This window comes from Aspergillus candidus (assembly GCF_002847045.1).
Source record: "Aspergillus candidus strain CBS 102.13 unplaced genomic scaffold BDW47scaffold_23, whole genome shotgun sequence".
NCBI lineage: Eukaryota > Fungi > Ascomycota > Eurotiomycetes > Eurotiales > Aspergillaceae > Aspergillus > Aspergillus candidus.
In genome coordinates this window covers 296,754-321,065 of record NW_020194028.1, presented here as the reverse complement: position 1 = coordinate 321,065, position 24,312 = coordinate 296,754, and the positions used below count along the sequence as shown (strand labels likewise).

At 52.9% G+C, this 24,312-nt stretch overlaps 12 protein-coding genes across 12 annotated transcripts; 7 read left to right on the top strand and 5 right to left on the bottom strand.

Moving 5' to 3' along the window:
• Positions 1 to 1,864: 1,864 nt before the first annotated feature.
• On the bottom strand, positions 1,865 to 2,514 carry BDW47DRAFT_106130 (uncharacterized protein). The gene has a single exon (XM_024812711.1). It carries the CDS (start codon positions 2,481 to 2,483, stop codon positions 2,229 to 2,231), a length of 255 nt encoding a protein of 84 aa, XP_024671968.1. The 5' UTR covers positions 2,484 to 2,514; the 3' UTR covers positions 1,865 to 2,228.
• Positions 2,515 to 3,078: 564 nt separating this feature from the next.
• BDW47DRAFT_117711 (putative transcription factor RfeG) lies at positions 3,079 to 4,180 on the top strand (the record flags this gene model as incomplete). The annotated part of the gene is made up of 3 exons (XM_024815114.1): positions 3,079 to 3,201; positions 3,383 to 3,427; positions 3,530 to 4,180. 3 exons carry the CDS (start codon positions 3,079 to 3,081, stop codon positions 4,178 to 4,180), a joined length of 819 nt encoding a protein of 272 aa, XP_024671967.1.
• Positions 4,181 to 5,654: 1,474 nt separating this feature from the next.
• Positions 5,655 to 6,571, bottom strand: BDW47DRAFT_106128 (NADH:ubiquinone oxidoreductase subunit NDUFA3). Its single transcript, XM_024812710.1, has 2 exons — positions 6,177 to 6,571; positions 5,655 to 6,056 (listed from the first exon to the last, which is right to left on the bottom strand). Exons 1-2 carry the CDS (start codon positions 6,358 to 6,360, stop codon positions 6,010 to 6,012), a joined length of 231 nt encoding a protein of 76 aa, XP_024671966.1. The 5' UTR covers positions 6,361 to 6,571; the 3' UTR covers positions 5,655 to 6,009.
• A 133-nt stretch (positions 6,572 to 6,704) lies between these two features.
• On the top strand, positions 6,705 to 8,477 carry BDW47DRAFT_33141 (dolichyl-diphosphooligosaccharide-protein glycotransferase). The gene is made up of 4 exons (XM_024818770.1): positions 6,705 to 6,935; positions 6,998 to 7,108; positions 7,177 to 7,877; positions 7,951 to 8,477. The coding sequence occupies exons 1-4, from the start codon at positions 6,794 to 6,796 to the stop codon at positions 8,371 to 8,373; spliced, it is 1,377 nt and encodes a 458-aa protein (XP_024671965.1). The 5' UTR covers positions 6,705 to 6,793; the 3' UTR covers positions 8,374 to 8,477.
• A 13-nt stretch (positions 8,478 to 8,490) lies between these two features.
• On the bottom strand, positions 8,491 to 9,369 carry BDW47DRAFT_106124 (PET191 family protein). Its single transcript, XM_024812709.1, has 3 exons — positions 9,285 to 9,369; positions 9,006 to 9,147; positions 8,491 to 8,903 (listed from the first exon to the last, which is right to left on the bottom strand). Exons 1-3 carry the CDS (start codon positions 9,307 to 9,309, stop codon positions 8,717 to 8,719), a joined length of 354 nt encoding a protein of 117 aa, XP_024671964.1. The 5' UTR covers positions 9,310 to 9,369; the 3' UTR covers positions 8,491 to 8,716.
• A 234-nt stretch (positions 9,370 to 9,603) lies between these two features.
• On the top strand, positions 9,604 to 11,517 carry BDW47DRAFT_106123 (sterol esterase). The gene is made up of 2 exons (XM_024812708.1): positions 9,604 to 9,888; positions 9,968 to 11,517. The coding sequence occupies exons 1-2, from the start codon at positions 9,774 to 9,776 to the stop codon at positions 11,266 to 11,268; spliced, it is 1,416 nt and encodes a 471-aa protein (XP_024671963.1). The 5' UTR covers positions 9,604 to 9,773; the 3' UTR covers positions 11,269 to 11,517.
• A 1,940-nt stretch (positions 11,518 to 13,457) lies between these two features.
• Positions 13,458 to 15,146, top strand: BDW47DRAFT_33115 (putative RAS small monomeric GTPase (Rsr1)). The gene is made up of 8 exons (XM_024818769.1): positions 13,458 to 13,894; positions 13,960 to 13,991; positions 14,066 to 14,092; positions 14,193 to 14,272; positions 14,322 to 14,344; positions 14,442 to 14,470; positions 14,526 to 14,535; positions 14,627 to 15,146. Exons 1-8 carry the CDS (start codon positions 13,884 to 13,886, stop codon positions 15,033 to 15,035), a joined length of 621 nt encoding a protein of 206 aa, XP_024671962.1. The 5' UTR covers positions 13,458 to 13,883; the 3' UTR covers positions 15,036 to 15,146.
• Positions 15,147 to 15,772: 626 nt separating this feature from the next.
• On the top strand, positions 15,773 to 16,726 carry BDW47DRAFT_131798 (uncharacterized protein; the record flags this gene model as incomplete). The annotated part of the gene is made up of 1 exon (XM_024817398.1): positions 15,773 to 16,726. Exon 1 carries the CDS (start codon positions 15,860 to 15,862, stop codon positions 16,724 to 16,726), a length of 867 nt encoding a protein of 288 aa, XP_024671961.1. The 5' UTR covers positions 15,773 to 15,859.
• A 335-nt stretch (positions 16,727 to 17,061) lies between these two features.
• BDW47DRAFT_33075 (putative 3-methylcrotonyl-CoA carboxylase, beta subunit (MccB)) lies at positions 17,062 to 19,012 on the bottom strand. The gene is made up of 2 exons (XM_024818768.1): positions 17,433 to 19,012; positions 17,062 to 17,369 (listed from the first exon to the last, which is right to left on the bottom strand). The coding sequence occupies exons 1-2, from the start codon at positions 18,890 to 18,892 to the stop codon at positions 17,078 to 17,080; spliced, it is 1,752 nt and encodes a 583-aa protein (XP_024671960.1). The 5' UTR covers positions 18,893 to 19,012; the 3' UTR covers positions 17,062 to 17,077.
• Positions 19,013 to 19,205: 193 nt separating this feature from the next.
• Positions 19,206 to 20,885, top strand: BDW47DRAFT_106111 (acyl-CoA dehydrogenase NM domain-like protein). The gene is made up of 6 exons (XM_024812707.1): positions 19,206 to 19,404; positions 19,463 to 19,550; positions 19,601 to 19,695; positions 19,758 to 19,993; positions 20,051 to 20,328; positions 20,428 to 20,885. Exons 1-6 carry the CDS (start codon positions 19,218 to 19,220, stop codon positions 20,834 to 20,836), a joined length of 1,293 nt encoding a protein of 430 aa, XP_024671959.1. The 5' UTR covers positions 19,206 to 19,217; the 3' UTR covers positions 20,837 to 20,885.
• A 96-nt stretch (positions 20,886 to 20,981) lies between these two features.
• On the bottom strand, positions 20,982 to 22,389 carry BDW47DRAFT_33070 (uncharacterized protein). The gene is made up of 2 exons (XM_024818767.1): positions 22,007 to 22,389; positions 20,982 to 21,932 (listed from the first exon to the last, which is right to left on the bottom strand). Exons 1-2 carry the CDS (start codon positions 22,079 to 22,081, stop codon positions 21,000 to 21,002), a joined length of 1,008 nt encoding a protein of 335 aa, XP_024671958.1. The 5' UTR covers positions 22,082 to 22,389; the 3' UTR covers positions 20,982 to 20,999.
• Positions 22,390 to 22,657: 268 nt separating this feature from the next.
• On the top strand, positions 22,658 to 24,022 carry BDW47DRAFT_106109 (serine hydrolase domain-containing protein). The gene has a single exon (XM_024812706.1). It carries the CDS (start codon positions 22,786 to 22,788, stop codon positions 24,001 to 24,003), a length of 1,218 nt encoding a protein of 405 aa, XP_024671957.1. The 5' UTR covers positions 22,658 to 22,785; the 3' UTR covers positions 24,004 to 24,022.
• Positions 24,023 to 24,312: the final 290 nt, after the last annotated feature.

Sequence of the window (24,312 nt, the reverse complement as noted above, 5' to 3'; positions counted from 1 at the left end):
CACGACGACACCTGGATCAATGCTATTCGAGCAGAGAGTCAGCCGGCCCACAAGAGTGATTCGCTCACCGCTGTGCAGATTTCGAAACTATCCATCGCCCTGGGATCAGAGTTTGTTCGCTAGTGATGGGGGCGCGTCAATTGACGGGTCACTCCATTGTGGTTGGCTAGTGCGAGACAGACCGGTTCATTCTTTGGGAAAAGGCGACAGAGGGCTTCTCGTCCCCAGACTCGAGGGTGAGGCTGGTACGTCTGTTCTGAGAGGTTCCCTGCTTCGTCGCCTTGCAGAGGTTTCAACCTGTCTCGTCCACTTGAATTGTTGGTACTTTCGTTGTCAAGTCTAGCTGTGTGTAACAAGTACCCAGGACGCCACTGATTCTAGGTACCTACAGGTTGAATGGAAGACGCGGACAGTTCACTGGTTCGCTAACAGGTGAAGCTTGCAGGGAAAGGATAGCCGATCCGTCACCTCGTACGTAAGTTACTTAGTTAGTTGTCGACTCTGCAGTAGTCAGCAGACTTGACGGGGTGATCTTTTTGTGTCTGCTCCTTGAATATCCCGTAGTTAGCCATGAAACATGCCTCATACTTTGAATCATAACATGGATGGACAGATTGATCATGTTACTGTTCGGAAGAAGAACCCCCTCCCAAACCCAATGGATGACGTTGGAACGGTCAGAACCATGGTTCTAGGGAAGCGGCCCGGGCGGGCTAGGTTGGGGGCGAGGCCCGTGAGTGCCCAAAGCCCGCCACGCATTTGTGCCCAACTGGCACCGCTGAATGATCCCTCATTGGTGGGCCAGTGAGTCTGTCTGCCCCCGTACCTCAGTTCCATGTATCCTGTACCCACGCATCTGGTAGCTCCTGGGTACCTAATCTAGGTACCTAGGTACCTGCACTCGGTTGCCCTCCCAGCCCAAAAAAAAGAGATGAGATGCAATTCTTCGATGCAATGTTGCAATGGGTGCAGATATGCAGACTCTGACGGTGCTGTGTGACTCACCCCTGGCGTAAGTTGTTACATATTATTAGGGGGACATGTCCTTCATCCGGATGGGGATGACTCTGTGAGCTGAATGATGCGGAATACCACCATCGTGACTCCCGATCGACCCATCACCCATCACCATCGGCACGATTTTGAACGGTTTATTGGATGCTTGATACAATTTGAAGGACAGTATTGGGCGCGATCAAAGGATGTGAAAGGACGACAGATGGCCCACTCGACCACCTCGGCACTGTTCCCCGCCGAGTGGAGAGGGAGAGAGACAGAAAAAGAGCCAGAGAATGAGTGAGGCTATCTCTCATAGCAAAGCCAGACCAATCTGGACTTTTACGAGCAAATCCTTCAAATGGGTCCGATATTTTCGAGGCGACGAGAAACGAACTGAAAAAAATTCAAGAACCAGAAGGGAGAAACTGGCATCCAGAAAAACAAATAAAACCCGGGCGAGGAAATAATCTCCATAACCCCATCAAGCCAATGACAGACTTGTCTACCGATTACGCAGTCAATCAAGTCCAACAATATTGCCCGTTTGGTAGGTACCTAGGTAGGTGCTGAATCTACCGACCCATGACAGCTGATGATGATTCCCATGCTGTTGTTCCTACAAATCCTTTTCGTCGTCACTCGAGTATGACTCGACTACAAATCCTCCGGTTGGAGTATGAAGAAAAGGAACCGAAGGAATCAAGGAAAAAAAAAAAAAACAGACTTTATGAAAAGAAAGAAACAAAAAAAGAATAAAAGAGGCACCCAATGACTTTCTACAAAGTAGTCATAGATAATAGTAGCGTCGATTATACCGCCAGGATCACGAAGAAGCAGACGGCTAGGGACAGGAAAATCTCCTGCAAGTCGGCAGGGCATCTAAGCCCTATTAGTCCATGCATGCTTTTCGGATGGATGGTCGAGTGGACAAAAGGTCTAATGATCGTTCTGGAGGTGGAGAAGACGAGAGTCGGTCGTGGCACCAGACAGGCGCCAGGCAGCCCAAGCCAGCCCAACCGCCCAAGCAGTCATCAATCAATCCTCCCAAACAACCCACACAGCCTTCCTTCTTTCTTTTTGAATTGATTTGATAATTCAATAATTCAGGGAATAATCACAATTTTTTCTTCCTTGCCTCTTTCGCCCCTCTTCCCCTTCCATCCAGTCAGTTGTCTGGGTTTTCTTTTTCTCTAGCCGCCGCACCTGGGTTTTCCCCTTATCTTCTGTCCTCATTGCGTCTGCTTACCCACCTTTTCTTCCATCCCCCCTCCTCCTCTTCCTATTTTCTTCCTCTTCCTTTCCTTCCTCTCTCTCTCTCCTAAAAAAACCATCTGGCCTATCCTGCCAGTGGAAAAGGAAGACATATACCTTGTCGGGACTCCTACAAACTGAAAGGGAAGGAAGCCAGAGAAAACAACCCACCCATACACCACCACAATCAACCCAACAGGCAGAGACGGTCCCCGCCCAAGATCGTCACCCATTTCCCCCTAAATACCCCCCCCATCCCCCTCTACCGCTTGACACTTGAGAGACCGTTCCTTGTCGCTTCACTTTCCTCACCCTCACTTCTCTCTCGCCTTTTCTCTCTACTCCATTCTCAGTCCGAACCCTGGTATCTCTCGGATCAGACCATTTCAGGATCCTGAGAAAAACAAAGGAACAAAGACCAATCCTTTGCATTACAGCCTTACCGTGGACCGGAACGCCCATCCAGGATTTCCTTCATTGATCTTCGCAGCCTCTTGGACAACCGAATAATATCTATCAGTGTGTTTATTAATTTGGGACCAACATCGTGTCGCCTACTTGCTCTGCGTTGCCTGTCTTTTAACCAAAAAAAAAAGAAAGTCGGGTTCCCTTAATTGCTCAGCCTTGGATTTCCCTGGACGCCGTTGAATTAAACCATACTTGCGGTCTTGCTTGATTCCAAAGACCCCTAGGAAAGAAAAGGATTTCACCGGCCATCATCATCATCTTCCCAAGGACCCGTCAACTCTCCCGGACTTCGTTTAGGCCATTTGGATCCGTTGACTTAATACTACCTTAATCTTGGACTTTGATTTCTCCCACTGGACAATGACTGGCCGTCATGGATACGACGCTCCTCAGCGTCAGAACGAATATTTCATCCCCGGCGATGGTATCAGCCGGGAGGTCATCCAAGCAGACATATGCCGTTATCTTGGAAATGATGCCCTCGTAAGACCTGGAAACCACAATGTCCGTATCCCGAATTTTCTTTCTTTCTTCTTTTTCTTCTATATTTTCTCTATTTTATTTTGGTCTTATCCCTCCCCGCGAATACTCCCAACGAAGCCGCCCAGCAAACATTATGTCTTGTTTGCCGTGTCTGCTCCCGTTACTGACTTGATGCGAACAGGGCCGTCAGGGTTATTTCATCCGTGCCTACCGGAATCTCACTACTGTAAGTTTTGGAGAGACTCCCTTGCGCCATGGTTTGGATACAAACCTGTAGTGGTGAGGACTGGAAAATGAAAGCATCATCTGACCACGAATTCCCCCACAGGAAATGATTGCAGACCTGAAGGCTGATTCCGCTCGGTGGGAGGCCGATGTTGCCCGACGTGCTGACCAGGGCCATCCTCGAGGTACTTATATTCATGACTTCAGTTTACCGCAGGCGCCTAACAGGGCCACAGCAAGCTATGGAGGATCCGTGCCAGAACCCCGCCCGCAGCCAGGACCCTCCCCTCCGCCTGCCTACTCGGCTCCGCCCGCTCAATACATCGAGCCATATCCGCCCCAACCGCCATACCCACAATCTCAGAGCCCGTCCTACCCTGCTACTTCCACCTACCCTGCTACTTCTACCTACCCTCCCTCTCACTCGTCTTTCGGAGGATCCAACCAGAACCCTTATCCTGGCCAGCATATTCCCTATACAGCTGTTAGCCAACCTCCCGTGTCCGCGGATGTCCACCAGAGCTACACCTACGCGCCCAACCCTTATAGTGGTTACGAAAATGGGAGAGGTAATGCTGCTCCTAGATACCCTGGCCCGGGCTATGAAGCGGATCCAGACTACTCCCCCGTGTCTTCCGGAATTGCTTATCCTCCCACTTCGGTCCCAGATCCGCGGATAGGATATAATACCACTCCGGAATATGGGGACCGTAATAGGCCACGGGCAGCCGGGGACTCTCGGCGAACCCGGTAGGCGACAGAATGTATTCATTCTTCTCGCCAACCCCCGTCAAAACATCTCACTTGCGCTGCCTTCTCCATCTTTCAATCAGCATTCTGGAATGACCTCGCCACAATGTAATGATGAATCATGCCGCAGAGCGTCTGCGAACTCACTCCGTCCATGCTTCTACACTTGCCTATGGACTGCGCCCTCTTTTTTTCTTGCCTTTTTTCTTGCTTGGAAATTTCTCTTCACGTCTAGCCTACTGGAGCATCAGACCGGGGACTAGATTGCAATCTTGCGGAGCCGAATTTCCAGGAAACCCGGATATTTTTCCTTTCTAGAGTCCTGGATGTCCCAGGAGATTATCGTTAACTCGCTTGAGACTTAAGGAACGTCTTCCCGACGTGGGTGGATGCCTAACTTGAACTGATAATGGTATCATGATCTTCGAGCGGGCCACTTTTGCATCATCTATGTAAAAGATGGTCCAGGTTGAGAGTTTTTGCGCGTTGGGTACATGGTGAATTGGCGGCTTTTTGACTTTGATGTAACACCGGACCTGGTTGTTCCGTTTCCTTTGGGTCTCGCCTTCGGAATCCTTTTTATTCGTCTTTTTGTTTCTGCTTATCTTCGTTCTAAACGTGTGATACTCTGATTTGCTTGTCAGCCTGTGTTTTTTCTTTGCATCGAAAAAGGGCTATGTTGTTTACCCTTTCATTTCTCGATTTGCTTTCTTACATGTGGAGTCTGATGGGAGCATCCAACTGATCTTGCAAGACGTCAGCTAGGAGGTTTGATGATTGATATACAGTGATGCTGTTCACGAGCTATATGTAGATATGAGCATATATGGCGTTCGTTGTTTTTCTCTTCGGGGATGCGTCCCAGAGATGATTTATCTAATTATACTTTCATTGCTCGACGCAAGACTTCATTGTATCTACCGACTGCCGTGTAGACGTTATTCATGTATTGAGCATGGACGTATCCCATTATTCCCTGGATACAGCGACTTAGCCAACTATGGGACTCTTACAGTATACCCCGTAGCCTCGTCGATGGATCTCCACATTCACTACAATAATCACCAGACCCCTATTGGAGGACCTATTCAACGGGTAAGTTGTATTAGAAACCATGGGCTGAGACCCACCCTCTCGCTTAGAAAATCATCTTCAACTATGGATTTGAGATATCTATATCTATGATTGGAACCTCTATTCCAACAGAGCTGCACAACTCAGGAGCCACATCGTTGATTCACAATAGTTTTTTAGCGTTTGTCTAGTCCATGGAAGGGTGGAATAGTGGAATACTTCCTGGTGTTTTATGCATTGCATTGCATGAGGGGAGACAATCTCATGTGGTTCGTTCAGGGTGTGATCTGCCTACTATAGTTTGTTTTTGTAGTATAGTTCTGGAAAAGAGGGAATAAAGAAACAAATGAAGAACAGAAATTAGCAATAATTTGTTTTTTTTATCTTTGACAATTGACCGTCTTGAAGCTTGATGCTAGCATTGCTCAATATTAAGATATTGATGAGTGATGGATCGGATATGTTTCTCCGCTCTAGCTGTCTTGTCTGCCTGCGGCATTCTATGCGAATGCTCCCCTGCTTTCTGTGCGCAGAACATGACCCCAGTCAGCAGTTGTGATGCGCTACCAGAACAACCCGGTAGACGTCTTTTTCTCTACCAAGCAGGTACTGACTGATCGGTGTCAAGGGTCATATATTTTCCATGCTAAATACACCAAAGGGAGAAAAAATCAAGCGACAAAGTTCAACTCCATCCATGAAACAAACACACCACTGCACTACACTGCCGGTTCCTAGCGATTGATTGGGAGGGCAAGTTTATGCGTCTTCGAACCCTTTCGGGGGATTCCGGGGGCCCTCGGGGACTGTTGTACAAAGATTGTTAGTCAATGGCTTGCAAAACTACCGACTGCAGGGGACAGGTAGCCACGGGGGAAGAGAGAGAGAGGCGACTGTGGACTGGGAAAAGAAAAGGGAGTCCGTACTGGGATATGTCAAGGGGATGGGTTCGGGCTCAATGTCGCCAAAGGCGCGGCGGATTGGCGGCGCGGCGAACAGCATGACGGGGCCCGTGGAGCCGATAATCAGGGAGTAGAAGATGGCGGGCTTCTCGATGGAGGCCCAGCGCAGGTAGCGGAGGGGGGTGGACCAGAACTGAGGGGTGGACATGGTTGCGGTGGAGCGATGGAAGAAACTTTTTGGGTGAGGTCGGGAGTCGACGGGTGGGACTGAACCTGGGGGGAATAATGTCAGGTCAATTGAGATAGACAGGTTGCGGAGGTTACTTGCGCTTCGACTCTGGTAGCGCACGAAGACGACGGGGCGTGCGCTGAGGAGGGGTGGCTAGACGGGTCGAGATAGAGAGGAGGAGGGGGAGAGGTTCGGCATGAGGTTGTGACGACGGGAAAGGCGGACGGAACGGACTATGGAGGTTTGGAGGTCTTGGCGCTCGGTCCAAACACGTCGCCCGTTTATAGTAGGATGTTGGTGACACCACTTCAACTGACGACACTCTTCTTGCTGGGTTTCAATTGTCGACACACTCCGTCAGATTTTTTTCTTCCGTCATTGTTTTCAGTTCCGCTGTGCGGACTCGCTCAAAATGCGGTGGTGCCTTTCTATTCTTCTTTTCAGCTTCTTGGCTGTGGCACATGCGTTGAGTAGCTCGGGGAACCGCCTGCTGGTGGTGTTGGAGGATGCGGACGACAAGGGCCTTTACTCTACGTTTTGGGGTGATTTAGAAGGTATGATCTTGTATTTTGGATGCGCGCTGATGGGCGAGACACTTACACCTCTCTTTCTACAGCGCGCGGATATGACCTCGACTTCCAATCGCCCAAGAGCTCTGACCTGTCCTTGTTCAAGTACGGGGAGAAGGCCTACGACCATCTCCTGATTCTTCCCCCTCGGTCGAAAGGTGGGCATCCGTCTAGCGTCCCCTAAGGGTTCTGTGTCTTGTGCAGCTGAATTGACTCCGTCCGACAGGGTTGGGCCCGGCTTTGAGTCCTAAGAACATCGTCGACTTCGTAAACAACGACGGCAACGTCCTGCTCGGTCTCTCCGGCAAGTCGACCACACCGAGCGCAATCAGCTCGCTACTCATCGAGCTTGACTTCCACATGTCATCGGACCGCTCCTCCGTCGTCGTCGATCACTTCAACTACGACACCATCTCTGCGCCCGAGAAGCACGATGTCCTGATTGTCCCGCGACCGGGCCAGCTCCGACCGGACACGAAGGACTTTTTCGGCGGCGAAGGCGTCCTGGCTTTCCCGACTGCCTCTCCCCACACCCTCGGCGACGATAATAACCTCGTTGCGCCCATCGTGCGCGCCCCTGCGACCGCCTACAGCTACAACCCCAAGGAGAGTTCGGGATCTGTGGAGGAAGTGGCGGCTACGGGCTCCCAACTGGATATTGTGTCTGCCATGCAGGGTCGCAACTCGGCTCGATTCACTCTGCTCGGCTCCGTGGAGAGTCTCCAGGACCACTGGTTCTCCGCGACTGTCAAGACCCCGAGTGGAAAGAAGACGCAGACCGCCAACCGGGAATTCGCCCAGCAATTGACGGCCTGGACCTTCAAGGAGACCGGTGTGCTCAAGGTTGGAAAGGTTGAGCACAGCCTGGCTACGGACGTTGAGTTGAAGGAGCCGAACCCTGCGATGTACCGGGTTAAGAATGAGATCGTATGTCAACGCCTACATGAGAGAAGTGTGAGAGGATACGATGGATCAGCAGCTGACATGCATTTCTGAACAGGTCTACAGCATCGAACTGTCCGAGTACGATCAGGATCACTTCGTCCCCTTCGAAGTCCCCGCCAATGATGCGCTGCAGCTCGAGTTCACCATGCTCTCGCCCTTCCACCGTCTCGACCTCGAGCCCTCAGGCCGCACCGCCAACAGCACCATCTACAGCACGCGCTTCACCGTTCCCGACCAGCATGGCATTTTCTCGTTCCGCGTCAACTACAAGCGTCCTTTCTTCAGCAACATCGAAGAAAAGGAAGAGGTGACGGTCCGCCACTTCGCCCACGACGAGTTTCCCCGCAGCTGGAAGATCACTGGCGGATGGGTCTGGATCGCCGGCCTGTGGTCGGTGATCGGTGGGTTCTTGGCCTTTGTTGTCGTGTGGCTGTACTCTGCGCCGAAGGCGACTGTCGACTCGAAGAAGACGCAGTAGTTGATATATTAGCACATAATTACTGAATGAATCCTGTCTTATTTCGTGTACGATGTTCCGTCGATTTAGAGCCGGGCACTCGTAAAAGAGTAGTTGTTAGGATTGAAACCACACGGACCCAAAAGAAGAGGGATAGACATATCTAAACTGTACAAGGCCTATAGCATGACGACCCTAATCTAATATACATACATCAACAACTCCTTCCCATGCTGAATAAACCAATAAAAAAGACAAAATCACAACTCCCAAGCCTAGCGATACCCATGCGACCTTTTTTTCTTTTTCTTTTCTTTTCTTCTTTTACCCCCACCCTTCAATTCTTCGCACCGTACAATATCACTTACAAACCCCTCGTCTTCTCAGGATCCATCTCAACCTCAGTCCCATTCACCTCCTTAACCGTCTCAAACGCCGGCTTACCACCATACAGCTGTCCCCCAGACTGGGAGCTCCCGCCCTCCAGCTCCTTGGAGACAGCGATGGGCTGGTTTCCGCGAAATCGCTTGCGCATGTCGACCATTCCGCGTCTGTGTGGGAAACAAGTCAGAGAATGGCGATCAATCAATTTGAGCCGGTATCCGGATGCCGAGAATCCCCAGGTGATCTGGCTAGGTGGTTCATCTACTCACTTGCACTCGCTGAATCCTTTACGGAGTTGTTGGCATTTCGTGGGCAGTTCGTCGACGAGCGGTTCGCGGAGACAGTCGCGCGGGCTGTGGCGCTGGACCATAATGCAGTCTGATTCTTGGAGGCATTGCGCGAGGGCGTTTCCTGATGAGGGGAGTAGGTTAGCTATCTATCTTCTATCTATCTGGCTGTCTAGTCTTGCGGTGGATTTCAATCCGGGGTAGAAGGAGGAACTGGGGGGGGAAGAGGGATTGTGCTGGTTCATGCATATGAATACTCACGGATGTCAATGCAGGAGCTAGGCATCTTGTTATACAGGAGATGCAACTCCAATCGCCAACAGGTGAGGTGTGGAGAGGTGGAGGAACAATCGTTAATTCCAACTACTGGACACCTGAGGTTCTCACGGCAGAATTTGGGCCGTTCATCCAATCGAACAGCCGGAACGATGCCGGGTATAATCCTTGGGTGCTGATTTGCTGGGCGGGTCATTCCGGCTTAAGTAAACCATCACATGAAGGCAGCACAAAAATGGATAAATGGAGAGGGTTTACAATGACGTCGGCTGTGACGGCCGATCGCTTCAGTGATTGTTTCTGGATTTGTCCCTCCCCCCTTCGTTGTCTGGGGTATTACTTGTTACTACTACTATTGCTGTCGGTTAACAGAATGACCAGATTTTGCTATCGAGGCTTTTGTGTGACAATACTCTTCTAATCTTCTACTGAGTACGGAGTACAGCGGTATTTTGTTCGACCGCTTCTCGCATCATGGCGCGTGTGCCCGTGATTGGCAGGCTGTTTTGGTTTGAATACCTTGCCCTTCTTGCTTCGTTCATCCTGGTACTGCTGGAATGGGTGATCCATATCATTACGTTCTGTCTACGTAGGTTCCCTTTCCATACGCCCATCTGCTGAATCCCTTGAGACCGGATAAGGGGCAAGACTGATACTGACTTGAATAGCGGACCCCGTTATCAACTTCTGTTACGACCGGTCCAAGACCATCTTTAATATTTTCGCTACCTCACCGGACGACCCGGGCCAGCGCAGCCGGGAGGAGCGGACAGCGGCGTCGGTGGCACAGGCGTCGGATTTCGCGGATATCTGCGCCCTGTTCGGCTACGAAGCCGAGGAACACATCGTCCAGACCCGCGATGGCTACCTGCTGGGTTTGCACCGCTTGCCCTACCGCAAAGGGGAGGAGAAGCAGGGCTTGCGCGTCAACCAGGGGAAGGACAGCGTGCGCAAGAAGGCCGTCTACCTCCACCACGGACTGCTGATGTGCAGCGAAGTCTGGGTGTGTTTGTCGTCGGAGGAGCGATGTCTCCCGTTCCAATTGGTGGAGCAGGGCTACGACGTGTGGCTGGGCAACAACCGCGGCAACAAGTACTCGAAAAAATCCGTCAAGTATTCCCCGCTGTCGACCGAGTTCTGGGACTTCTCCATCGACAACTTCGCCTTCCACGACATCCCGGACAGCATCCAGTACATCCTGGACGTGACGGCGCAGCCGTCCCTGTCGTATATCGGGTTCTCGCAGGGAACGGCGCAAGCGTTCGCAACCTTCTCCATCCATCCGCTGCTGAACGAGAAGATCGACGTCTTTGTGGCGCTGGCGCCGGCAATGGCGCCGACAGGTCTGCCGAACCGCATTGTCGACTCGCTCATGAAAGCGTCGCCCAACTTCCTGTTCCTGCTCTTCGGGCGGCGGAGCATCCTCAGCTCAACGACAATGTGGCAGAGCGTGGTGTACCCGCCCATCTTCGTGCGCGTCATCGACAGCGCGCTGTCAGTCCTCTTTAACTGGAAGTGCCGCAACATCAGCCGGTGGCAGAAGATGGCGGCTTACATGCACCTGTTCTCCTTCACGAGCACCAAGTCCGTCGTGCACTGGTTCCAGATCATCCGGCACCAGAACTTCCAGTTCTACGACGACGAGATCCACGCGCCGTTTAGCGTGGCCGTCAGCGAGCGCTTCTACAAGCCGGTTAAGTATCCGACCAAGAACATCAAGACGCCTATCGTGCTGCTGTATGGCGGCGAGGACAGCCTGGTGGACATCAACGTCATGCTGAAGGAGCTGCCGCGCACGACGGTCACCACGAAGATCGCCAACTACGAACATCTCGATTTCCTCTGGGCTCACGACGTGGACCGGCAGGTGTTTGGCCATGTGTTCGAGGCGCTCGAGCGGTATGGCGGCGAAAATCAGCCACTGTCTGAGAAGAAGGTGGATCGGGTGAACGGCACGACGGACCATTAATCACAGGCTCTCCTGCGGTTCCTCTTGGGAGTCGTGCAGTCATTCAATTGATTTATCTCATTTATTTTCTATTTTCTTTCCTAACTCCTATATATCCCATCCTTTTCCCACCATGATGGCAGTGGCTCTGATTGATTCGGGCTTGCGGACCTCATGTATATATCCCACCATGTATAGACCTCAGTCATGCTTTGCTGTGTCCTCCCATATTTGCTACAATAGACCAACCAATCCGTTTCCCTCTCAAAACCGTTTTTCAAATGTAGACCACTCAGCCCCCGACTACCACCGTGATCGGCAGTCCGCTCCAAAATAACGACAAGGCACGGAGCCGCTATTCCCTATTTCCCAAGGGGGTATGTAGAGCCCTGCACTGCCGCAGTCGCATTATCCGGTACAGGGTTATTGATAGATAGATACCTAGATGGGTAGTAGGTTGATCATCTCAGCCACAAAATATAAACCAGATGGAGGGTACCCCTGAGTCTCGACTCAAATCGCTGTCAGACAGACAGACAATGTCACATGCGTACTACTACCTCCATAGGACGGGATGAGGATCGATCTATGAAGATCCGAATGGAACTCCATTCCAAAGGATCAGACAGTAACTATGGGTCAATCGGCCGTTTTGCCTTGTTTGAAAAATATTAATGTAGCATTAGTGCTCCGTACTCCGTAGTTAGTGGGGATTAGACTTTGCATGGCAGGTAGGAACCCCCCCAGGAAAGATATAAAAAATCAATCACAATAAAAGGTAGATCGACCCGGAAAGACGGGCCAAGTCCCGATGTAATTGCCGAACGGATCTTCATCGGGGCGTTGAGATCGATCTATTTGATTCGTATCCTTCCTTGTCCAGGTGCCTGGTTCAGGGAGTAGGCAGGACCCTAGAGGGCTAGGATGGAGGAGGAGGAAGAGGAAGACGATGGTAGTAGGTATGGGCTCCGAATATCCCTCATAATGGAACTGATACGGAGATATGCTCCGTCTATCAAAGTCCAAGGTTCACCCAGTTCCTTAGTATAACGAACTAGGTGCCTAGATTGATAGATCGGTTGGTTTCCCTTTCTGGAGGTGATGGACTGATATTCCTGGAGTTTTCCTGCTTTGGGAGACTTGTTCTGTTTTTATTATTGGTTTTCCTGGATCAGTCCAGCATTTATTGAAATTGTTTCTTGTAGGATTGGATTGGATTGGATTGGATTTTCACCAACAATTAAACCGTCTATCAAGATATCTTATAGGTCTCTTGATGTTGGAGTGCGCCCGACTGGTACAGCTTATGCCTTGGGACATGGGTATTCCTTCCGTGGAATTGGATCCCAGTGAATTGTTCTTTTCTTTCTCTGATTGTGACGTTGTTTCTATAATTTTCTCTATATTTTGTTCAATATCATGTGTTTAAAGGGGCAGCTAAGAGGATCTATTTTTATCTCCGTCTTCAGGATAGTATAGTAACTAGGTAGGGACTTTTCGGATCTACTGGAATCCTGGAAGAGGCTCTGGTGTCGGAAATTAGCAAGTCTAGGAATAATCAGGGATATACAGGGTCTCTTCTATCCTTATATAAGGACCCTAGAAACCTATGGATTCTTCCTTTTCTGACTTTTAGGTCGAAGATATAACCATACTGATCCCCACACAGTGGATTCTGCTCACCGCCGCCGCCTTGCTTCCTCCACCAAGTACAATACTGTATTTCTTCAATACTGGGTACTCCTCGATCTCTTGGAGATACAAGTTGTTCTATCGCAATCATTTCTCAGCTGGGGTCGGAGTGCATGGGGTAGGTAGGTTTTCGGAACTGCAAACCTCATCCTCCCCCTCCATCGGACCATCTGGGAAACGGGGTCCAACGAAATTAACCTAGGTTCAACCTCAACCCCGTTAGTTTCCACAGTCTAGACATCCGCCCCCGATCTCCCGCCCTGTCCTCCTCTCTCTTCCTTCCTCCCTCCTTTTACCTCCCCACCCACTCACCCCCCCGCCTCATACTTCCTGGAGTTTCTAAACAGGTCAATTCACTCCAGCCGTCCGTCGTCACCCTCCAACTGCCACTGGTCGAGAACCGATTCCGTCCGATGTAAACCGATCGCCTTGTCGCTACCACCGTACCTCGCTCGTACCATCGCACCCCGCCTTCATCCACCTCCTCATCCTTCCTCTCACGGGGGGGGAAATCCAATTCAATTCGAACCCATTCAATTGTGAGGGATCGCCTGCAGAAACAAACAAAAAGTGTGAACACAAACAACTTGGGTGGATTTTTATTCGATTTTATTTTCGATTGATTTATTTTTCTATTGGACGGAACTCGGCAGACCAGAGAGAAAACACTCAACCTGCTGGGCCTTGACGTTCGTCTGTCTGGATTGGATTGGATTGAATTGGATTGATCCGACCGCCCACTCTCTCTCCCTCTCGCCCCCTCTCTTTCCCCCACGACCCACCGCCGAAGGATCAGGAGATAACACAGCGGTGTCCGCTCTGCCTTTGCCCGAAGCTGCCCCCTCCGCTTTTTAGTCTTTCCCCGTGGCACCAGCAGGCCGTGTGTCCTTTTACTCGCACCTTTACGATTTCGTGGTTTGAATCCGTGCACTGCTGTCTTCGCAATGCGGCCCCAGTAAGTCTTGTCCTGGTATTGGATATGGCCTGATCGCGTGGTGCTAATTGGCCTTTTCGTCCTAGACGGGAGTATCATATCGTCGTGCTAGGCGCTGGTAGGCACCCATTGTACACCGCCGGGGTCTCTGGAGGTGGTTTGACTGGTGCTGATAACTTGCGTGCGCTGTAGGAGGTGTGGGGAAAAGCTGTTTGACGGGTATGACACATCTTGCCCAATCAATTCCCTGGGGTTGAGATCCTGTTGCTTCCCCCGCACAGCGCTGGATCGTGGTCACAATTGCTGATCATCACCGCAGCTCAATTCGTCCAGAATGTCTGGATCGAGAGCTATGACCCCACTATCGAGGATTCATACCGGAAGCAGATTGAGGTTGATGTAAGTCGCGTCGATCAATCTCCGTCGGCCCAGTTACTTACGGTCACAGGGACGACAATGCATCTTGGAAATGTGCGTTGACACTGGCACGTATTGCGCAACGTGACCGCTCTTGATGACTCCTTCATAGAAGTTCACAACAGTCACACTGACCCTCGACTTTCTACAGCCTCGACACCGCTGGAACGGAACAATTCAGTAAGTCTGCCGCTTGTACATCTCCGCCAAGAAGTCCCACTGACACGTCTCGCAGCGGCCATGAGGTATTCATGTCCTGACCCATCGCCCGTTTGGTTGGCCCGTCCTCGGCCAACGGGCACCACGACCCCACTCAATGCTGACGCTTCCTTCCAGAGAGTTATACATGAAGCAGGGCCAGGGGTTTCTGCTCGTTTTTTCGATTACCAGCATGTCCTCGCTAAACGAGCTCTCGGAGCTCCGAGAACAGATCATCCGTATCAAGGACGACGAAAAGGTCCCGATCGTCATCGTGGGCAACAAATCCGATCTTGAGGAAGACCGCGCCGTGCCCCGTGCGCGGGCGTTTGGCCTGTCCCAGAGCTGGGGCAATGCGCCGTACTACGAGACCTCGGCGCGTCGACGCGCCAATGTCAACGAGGTCTTCACGGACCTCTGCCGACAGATCATCCGCAAGGATCTCCAGGGCAGCTCCAAGGGCGACTCTCGCAAGCGGGACGGCTCGGACCGAAACGATCGGAAAAGCAATCGACGACGACGCAAGGGGCCTTGCGTGATCTTATAATAGACGGTCCGCCCCGCGAGTGGACCATCGACCACTCCCCTCCCCTCCCCGTATGAGTTCCGACCTTCGTTTTCTTCACCAGTAGAAACGTTTCTATTGCACATACCCATCCTGCTTCGAAACCTGCTTAATGTCGCACTGTATGTCACGCCATGTTTCCGTACGCTGCCAACGATAATAGATATATGTTCAACTATACTTTTGGGCTATCGCTTTTTTTGGATGCGGAGTTCCGTCATCCCACGTTTTGGAATGAACCACCACACTGAAAATGGAAAATTCTACTTCTCTGCCTGTTATTATCATCATGTATCCTGTTCTATCTTCTCTATCTTCTGTCTCCTTTCCCATTCGTTGGTTTGTTTCAGCCTCGAACTGCTGGCCTATTGGTCCCGGCAAATGCTGATATATCCGGGTTTGTGAGAGGTTGTTGTTGAGAATGTTGACTAGACGAGGGTCTCACGACCGCTGATGTACTTCCCCTTAAGAATATGTTGTCTAATCACCCCAAACGAACTCTCCGACGTCAATGTAGAGCCTTGCATACATGTAGGGAGGTCCGGTAGATACTTGGATATTAGGTATGCTCGGGTGATTCCAGAGTAAGTGGCGGGAAACCGATAGAAGTAAGATGATTATTCAGGCACATCTAACAACGGACCAAGTAAGACATACCCCGCCTTAAAAGATCAATTTCGATAAGTACGCTGTACACACAACCTCCACCAAACCATCCCACCAACCTCACCTACCTCAATTCTACATACACCCAAATCCTCAACCGCCCAAACACCCACCGACCCCAAGTTAGGTCTACCACCAAAATGCCAACCACCACAACCCCAAACCTAACATTCTACGACATCGCCTTCAAACCCCCCGTAGAAAGCACAACCTGCGCCCCCAACCCCTGGAAATCCCGCTACGCGCTCAACTTCAAATCCATCCCCTACAAAACCGTCTGGGTGCCGCTCCCCCAAATCGCCACCGTCCGGCGCTCGCTCAACGTCCCCGCCTCGCGCAGCTTCGCAGACGGGAAGGACTTCCACACCCTGCCTGTTCTCACGGACGCCTCCATCAAGGATTGCCCGCCCATCGGCGACTCCTTTGACATCGCCATCCACCTGCAGACGCATTATCCGGACGCCGGGCCCAGCGATAACACCGCCCACAACAATCTGTTCCCGGCGGACACCCCGCTCAACTACACCTACACCGTGGGACCGCAAGTCTTCGCGCCGCTCAGCAAGCGCAGCGAGTCGGATCCCGTGCTGGCTGCGTACGCGCGGTTTAACACCTCCGTCGACGCTGCGTTCAGCGCGCATGTTCAGCTCGCTGTCCACGGTATGCCGCTTGACCCGGCCACCGCGGAGGAAACGAAGGCGGAGTTTTTGCGGCGCGCGGGGATGGACGACTGGGAGGCGCTTGGGGTGAAGGGGGAGGCGAGGCGGGCGGTGATTGATTCGTTGAGGGGCGCGTTGGAGGGGTTGGCTGGGTTGTGGGAGGGGAATGGTGGGGGGCCGTTTGTCAGAGGGGAGGAGGCGTGTTATGCGGATTTTGTGGTCGGGGGGTGGTTGAGGATGTTTGGGGGGATGTTGCCCCGTGATGAGTGGGAGGAGGTGAAGGGGTGGTTTGGGGGCGTGTTTGGGAGGTTGGATGGGGCGTTGGGGCGGTTTGGGGAGGTTGTTTGATCTCTCTCTATTTCTCTCTGTCTCTTTGAAAAAAGGAAAAGGAAGAAAAGATGGAAAGGATTGTATATATTGTTGGATAGCTGTGCTGTTTGGATGTATGTATGTATGTACATGTTTTTGAGGGCGCTTCTCGTAGATACTATACTATATACTGTATACAAATACGCTTGGTACTTCCAGTCTTTCAGTACAATGATGGTCTTCCAGTAGCAGTGAGATTTCTACTGCTACATCATATAGTATGAATTCAGGGTTGACCAAAAGCTATCTTCAATACGAGTCCGCTACCGAGTATATCAACCGATCTCAACACAAGCTACTACGTATGCATTAAACCAGGATAAACAGAAACTACATCCTAAACACCCCAAACTTCGTCTTCACCTCCTCGGCCCTCCCGCCCAACGCAGCCGCCAAGCTCAACCCCAACACCCGTCTCGTCTGCGCCGGCGGAATCACCCCGTCGTCCCACAGCCGCGCAGACGAGAACACCGCTTCCGACTCGCGGTCGATCCGCGCTTTCAGCTCCGGGTCTGCCGTGCGGCCTACGGCTTCCATCACGGATGAGAGTTGCTCCGATCCCATCACGCCGATCTTGGCGTTCGGCCACATGAAGAGGAGGCGGGGGGAGTAGGCGCGGCCGCTGTTCGTATTAGCCATGTGAAGTTAGAGAAGGGGGAAGGGAGAGGAGACGAGAGGGACATACCACATCCCGTAGTTTCCAGCACCAGCGCTCGAGCCAAACACGACCGTAAACTTGGGCACATCAGCGCAAGCAACAGCCGTGACCAGCTTCGCGCCATTCTTAGCAATGCCGCCTTTCTCGGCATCGGCGCCGACCATGAAGCCCGAGATGTTCTGCAGGAAGAGGAGCGGAATCTGGCGCTGGGCGCACAGCTCGATGAAGTGCGCGCCTTTGAGCGACGACTCCGAGAAGAGGATGCCGTTGTTGGCGACGATGCCGACGCGGTGGCCGAAGATGCGCGCGAAGCCTGTCACAAGCGTGGTGCCGTAGTCGCGCTTGAACTCGGAGAATTCACTGCCGTCGACGATGCGCGCGATGACTTCGTGCGCTGGGATCTGGCGCCGGAGGTTGGTGCCAACTATGCCGTTTAATTCGGCTGGGTCGTAGAGCGGTTCTTTGATGGCTTCGCCGTCGGGAAGTTGGAGGGGTGTGCTAGTTGTGGGGTAGTTGAGGTTGGAGATTGACCGGCGGGCGAGGATGAGAGCGTGCGCGTCGTCCACGGCGAGGTAGTCCGTAACTCCCGAGATGGAGCTGTGGAGCTGGCCACCGCCGAGGTCTTCCGCGGAGACTTCCTCACCCGTGGCCGCCTTGACGAGCGGTGGGCCAGCCAGGAAGATCGTGCCTTGGTTTTCGACGATGATGGACTCGTCGCTCATGGCGGGGACGTAGGCACCGCCCGCGGTGCAGGGACCCATGACGACGGAGATCTGTGGGATACCCTGGGAGCTCATGCGCGCTTGGTTGAAGAAGATGCGACCGAAGTGCTCCTTGTCCGGGAAGACATCGGCCTGGTGGGGGAGGTTTGCACCGCCCGAGTCGACCAGGTAGATGCACGGCAGCTTATTTTCCTGGGCGATCGCCTGCGCGCGGAGGTGCTTTTTCACCGTGATGGGGTAGTATGTGCCGCCTTTGACGGTGCTGTCGTTGGCCACGATCATACAGCTCACGCCCTCCACCGTGCCAATGCCGGTGATTATGCCGCCTGACGGGACTTCTTCCCCGTAGACGTCGTGGCCCGCTAGCGGGGAGAGCTCCAGGAAGGACGTGCCGGGGTCGATCAACGCCGTGACCCGGTCTCGGGGTAGCATCTTGCCACGGGCGATATGTTTGTCTCGTGCCTTCTGCGGTCCTCCCTGTGCGATTGTGCTGTGTAGATTGGTCATCTGGTCGACGAGCTCGTCCATCTGGCGGCTGTTTTCCTGGAACTCGGTGGAGGCCGGGTCCACCGTTGTGGGGAGCACAGACAGGGCGGAGGCATGATGCGGGTGTGAGTAGTTGGCGATGGATCTCGAAGACTGTGTGCAGCGAGGAGTTGGCCGGATATAATGGGGAGTTCGTTGAGCGAGGAGCCGTCGCGATGACGGGAGGTAGGAGGAGGATCTGGAGGCGAAACTCCGGAGAAGTGGAGACGGGGCACGCATTGCGGGGATGATCGTGGAGAGATCGATCAAGTCAGATCAAACAGAATCAAGAGCGTCAGAATCAATTCAGGAAGGACGAGCACATGGTTTTTAAATAATATAGACGGAGATACGAAGAAGTATGATTGAGACAAGTGTTGATGGAGCAGAGGAACAAAAGTAAGTAAGGCGCGAGATCACGAGAATGCGGAGTTGACGCCGGGGATGGCCGCGTCTATCCGCGGTTGGCATCGGCGGAACATCTTGCCCTTCTTCTTCTCCATCTTTCTCCCTTGAACTCCATCCGAATCTCCTCATCAATCATTCCTGATACTCTCAATTAACCATGGCTTCCGTCTGTCGACTGCCCTTTCTCCTGCGCACCTCCAGCCGCCCCTTGTGTCGGCTGGGACGAAGCCCCCTCACGCAGTCCCCCGCATTGCGGACACTGGCCACCAAGCATCCCCAGGGCTTCACGCCGCCCACCGATGACGATCTTCATGAGCTACGGGAGCGGGTCCAGGAGTTTACTCGTTAGTTTTCTATATCTATCTGTATTTGACTGACATGATGCTAACATATAGTCCACAGGTCGTGAAATTCCCGAAGAAGTAGCCGCGCGTACAGACGCCCAGAATGAATTTCCCGCGGACATGTGGAAGAAACTGGGCGATGCCGGGTAGATGTCCTTTACTCTCATCTGGCGTAAACACATCTGACGTGTCGCAGGCTCCTCGGTGTCACCGCGAATGAAGAATACGGGGGTCTGGGAATGGGCTATCAGGCGCATTGCATCGTCATGGAGGAGATGAGCCGCGCATCAGGTATTGCTCTCGACCTACCATTGAAAGGGGGAAGAGTGGTCGTTAATAGAGTGTTCATGCAGGAAGCATCGCCCTCTCCTACGCAGCACACTCCCAGCTCTGCGTCAACCAGCTCTCCCTGAACGCGTCCGCCGACCAAAAAGAGCGCTATCTCCCTGGTTTACTGTCCGGCGAGAAGATCGGTGCTCTGGCAATGTCAGAACACTCCGCCGGGTCAGACGTCGTCAGCATGAAGACCACAGCCAAGGCAGTGGACGGGGGATATCTGTTGAACGGAACAAAGATGTGGATCACCAACGTTCGTCCCTCCACTAACACCCTGACGTCTCCTTCCATACTGACAAATCTCAAATAGGGCCCCGACGCAGACTACATCGTAGTGTACGCCAAAACCGAGCCCGAGATGGCCTCCAAGGGCATCACGGCATTCATCGTAGAAAATTCCTTCAAGGGGTTCTCGTGCGCCCGCAAGCTCGACAAGCTCGGCATGCGCGGCTCCAACACCGGCGAACTCATCTTCGATAACGTTTTCGTGCCGCACGCTAACGTCCTCGGCGAGATCAACAAGGGCGTGCGCGTCCTGATGGAAGGTCTGGATCTGGAGCGACTGGTTCTCAGCGCCGGTCCGTTAGGGTAAGCCTCCTCCCCCAATTCCAATTCCAATCCCAAGCTCCAATCGGAAAGACAGAAGGAAGGAAGAAGAAGAAGAACAAAAGCTAAAAGTGATGATAGAATCATGCAATCCGCCCTCGACCTCGTCCTCCCCTACACGCACGTCCGCAAACAATTCAACACTCCCATCGCGCATAACCAGCTCATCCAGGGCAAGCTAGCAGACATGTACACCAAGCTGGCGGCCTCGCGGGCCTACACTTACACCACAGCACGGGAGATCGACAACTCCGCCGCGACGGGGGTGAATATCCGCACGCAGGACTGCGCCGGCGCCATCCTGTACGCTGCGGAGCGGGCGACGGAGTGTGCGCTGGATGCGATCCAACTGATGGGTGGGAATGGGTATATTAATGAGATTCCGGCGGGTCGGTTACTGCGGGATGCGAAGCTTTATGAGATTGGGGCTGGGACGAGCGAGATTCGGAGGATGGTTATTGGGAGGGTGTTTAATAGGGAGTTTGCGTAGTGGTTTTTATCTCTTTGGGTGTGGTGATTGATGTTCATATTGCATGTCCATTTGTTTATCGATCGTATTCATCTATTTATATAGTATTTACATGTAGCAGGGTTTACTCATGAATAAAAAAAGCCATTCCGTCTTGAGGTGTTGTGTTTTTATTCTGCTGGGTCTATTTCTTGCGTCGCGCGGATCTGCGAACTGGAGTCGTTTCTGTTGGCGGTGGCTGCTCCGTCGTGTCCCCGACCTTCTTCGAAGTGACTCGTTTTGACCGTCGGCCGTCGTCATTATTTTCGCCTGATACGGGATGTGCCTGCGAAACAGACGCCTTGCGTTTCCTCCCTCTGGTGGACCGCGGGGTAGTCGGCGGTTTCGTCACCTCCTCGTAGCCTTCGCCCGCCGCAGAGGTGCCATTTATCTGATCCGGCTGAGTCTGCATTGCATCGAGCGACCCGTTCACTTCGACGGAATTCTCCTGCGATGTCTTCGAGTCGACAGGGATGGTGGAAGGCGGTCTGACGACGCGGGTGGTGCGCACCACCGCCGGTGACGAACCTTTCTCGACCGTCTTCTCGTCATCAGCGTCATCCAGGACACTCTCCACCGCTGGCACGGGCGATCCTCGTGTCCGACGCCCTCTTTGCTTCCCCGACTGCACCGCAGGAGCGACACCATTAGTCACCGCCCCACGCGGTCTACCAGCGCGGGATCTCTCCAGCGCGGGATGCGAGTTCCGAAACACTTCACGCCAGTTCTTCAATAAAGCAACCTGTTCGCCCGTACCGGGCTGGTAGAGGACAACCTTGTTCTCGTCTGCGGGGGACTTCCAGATGACGTTTTGGAAGGACTTGAGGTCTGGCTGGAGGGCCGGATTCCGCTGCAGGGGTTGCGATTTCTTTGACAGATGTTGTGCCTGCTCTTGTTTTTGTTGTTCCTTGGTCTTGTTCGGCCACTGGCCCATTGCGCGTAGGCGGCGGATGGCGGTCGGGTCTTCGTCGTAGAAGTCGTCCGAAAGGTCTTCCCAGTCGCTGAAGTAGTCTTCGGCCTCGAGGACGGGGTCGTCGATGTAGAGAGCGTCATAGTGGGCTGTTGCGGCGAGATCGTCCTGCTCATCCTATGTCAGTCCTGCTGGTTTTTGGTTGTTGAACCGGTGATGGTGATGGGTGTGGGTTGGCTTACCGCAGCGTCTGGTTCGGGTTCCTCGATCCAGAAGATGTCGTCGTCGAACTCGTCGTAGTACTCGTCGTCGGACATGGTGGGCGGTTCCCGGAATATAAAATAGAACTTATATATGACGAAACAGTGGTGGTGCTATCTTGGCAGGGTAACAACTGAAAGACGGTCTATCGCAGACTGTGGGGAAGCGGGCAAGAGAGGATAGGTAAGGGCGATGAACCATGCGACGCGGATATCAAAAAGGGTATGAGGTGGAATGCACCAACAGTCGCATTCATCCGCGGGTTGGTCGTCCGATCTGTCCAAATGAAAGACAGTCCTAGCAGATTCCCAATGCACAGGCGGTGACGTCGAGCTGCAGGCTGTCGTTGCTGCTGGTGCTGGGGGTGGAATGTGAAAAGCAAACGAACGCAGAGAAATTCATTATTGATTAGGAAACCGGCGAAGACCCATTGCTTGACCGCCTTCCGGATTGAGGGATTACCCCCAGGGCCGGGTCAGGGCAGCGTTCTGACTAATCATCAGCATAAAGATCATGTACAATTATACTTTGACTACGGAGTACGTCCGTCTTATACGAACGTTTCCTGTTTGGGTGCCCGTATTACTTTGACTCATCTATAGAAGCTCGTTTTATTTTTAGGTCTGAGATACGTTGAGTACTGCTTGATATAACTATCGGCCTCTCCCCGCTGTAGTGCTTCTCTTTCCTGCTACTTCCTCGTAAATCACCAGTTTTCATTTATTTTGGCAATCAACGGACGTCGTATTGACACCTCAAAATGGCCGAGGATCTCGAAGCCCGTTTTCAAGCCGCTATTGATGCGGGGAAGATACGTGGGGCTGTGATTTGCACCACCGACATCCAAGGTCACTTCGTTTACAACCGGGCCCTGGGAGAACGCACCCTGCTCTCCGGCGAGAAGCGCCCGCAGCAACTCGACGATGTGCTGTACCTCGCCTCGGCCACCAAGCTGATGGCCTCCATCGCTGCCCTTCAATGTGTCGAAGATGGTCTCCTCACCCTGACGGGCGACCTCTCGTCCATCGCCCCCGAGCTCGCGGCCAAACAGGTTCTCACTGGCTTCGACGATGCCGAGAATCCTCTACTCGAACCACAGGCCCACCCCATCACCCTCGAGATGTTGCTCACGCATAGCTCCGGCCTTATGTACGACTTCTTGGATCCAGATCTCAGCAAGTGGCGTGCAAAATTTGCCCCTCCCGCGCAAGAACCAAATGAGCGTCGACCAGTCGAAGAGTCCTTCAACTACCCCTTGGGGTTTCAACCCGGAACTGATTGGATGTACAGCCCGGGGCTTGACTGGGCGGGCCGCATCGTGGAGCGGGTAACGGGTCGCACCCTGGGAGAGCGGATGCAAGAGCGAATGTTCGACCCCCTAGCCATCAACGACGCTCAATTCTACCCCGTCACGCGGGAGGACCTGCGTGCGCGTCTCGTCGATCTCAATCCCGATGATCCGGAGCCGATCGGCCGCGCTGTGCTAGGCGGTGGCGGGGAGATGAACAGACGCGGTCGTGGCGACTTTGGCGGCCACGGTCTTTTCATGTCAGGGGCCAGTTTCGTCAAGGTCTTACATTCTCTGCTGAGCAATGACGGCAAGCTACTTCAGCCCAAAACCGTTGACGACATGTTCAGCAACCATCTGAGTCCTCTGGCAGCTGCGGGACACCAGGCGAAGCTGGATGGTCCCATTGGGCCCCACTTCAACGTCGGTGTCAATACTGGAGCAAAGTTGGGATATGGTCTGGGCGGCTTGCTGACGCTGGAAGATATCGATGGTTGGTATGGGGAGCGGACATTGACTTGGGGCGGTGGCCTGACGCTCACCTGGTTCATTGATCCCAAGAACGGTTTGTGTGGTGTTGGAGCCGTGCAGGCCGCGCTGCCGCTTGACTATGCGTTGATGGAGACTTTGAAGCAGACCTTCCGTCATGGTGTCTACCATAAGCGTGCGGCTTGGAAGGAGAAGCAGTAGATACTTCGATCATGATAACGGAATATCAAGAAGTTAACCATATTCACATCAATTCAAAACAATATGAATCTTGGTCAGGGAAAGAAAGGATCATGTCCTGGATCTTCAATTTGTAGTCTGCATGGACCAGATAGATGGCCCGTGACCATAGATCTGGGCATGTGACTGCAGATCACATGGCCATCAGATTGAGAAAGTACACTAGTCCAAATAAGGTCTAGCCCCATTAATAGTCACGTGCATACTATGCCCGCATTTCCCCGCAGGCTCGCTTTGCGTCGGCTCAAGGGGGAGCTTGGGGCGGAAGCT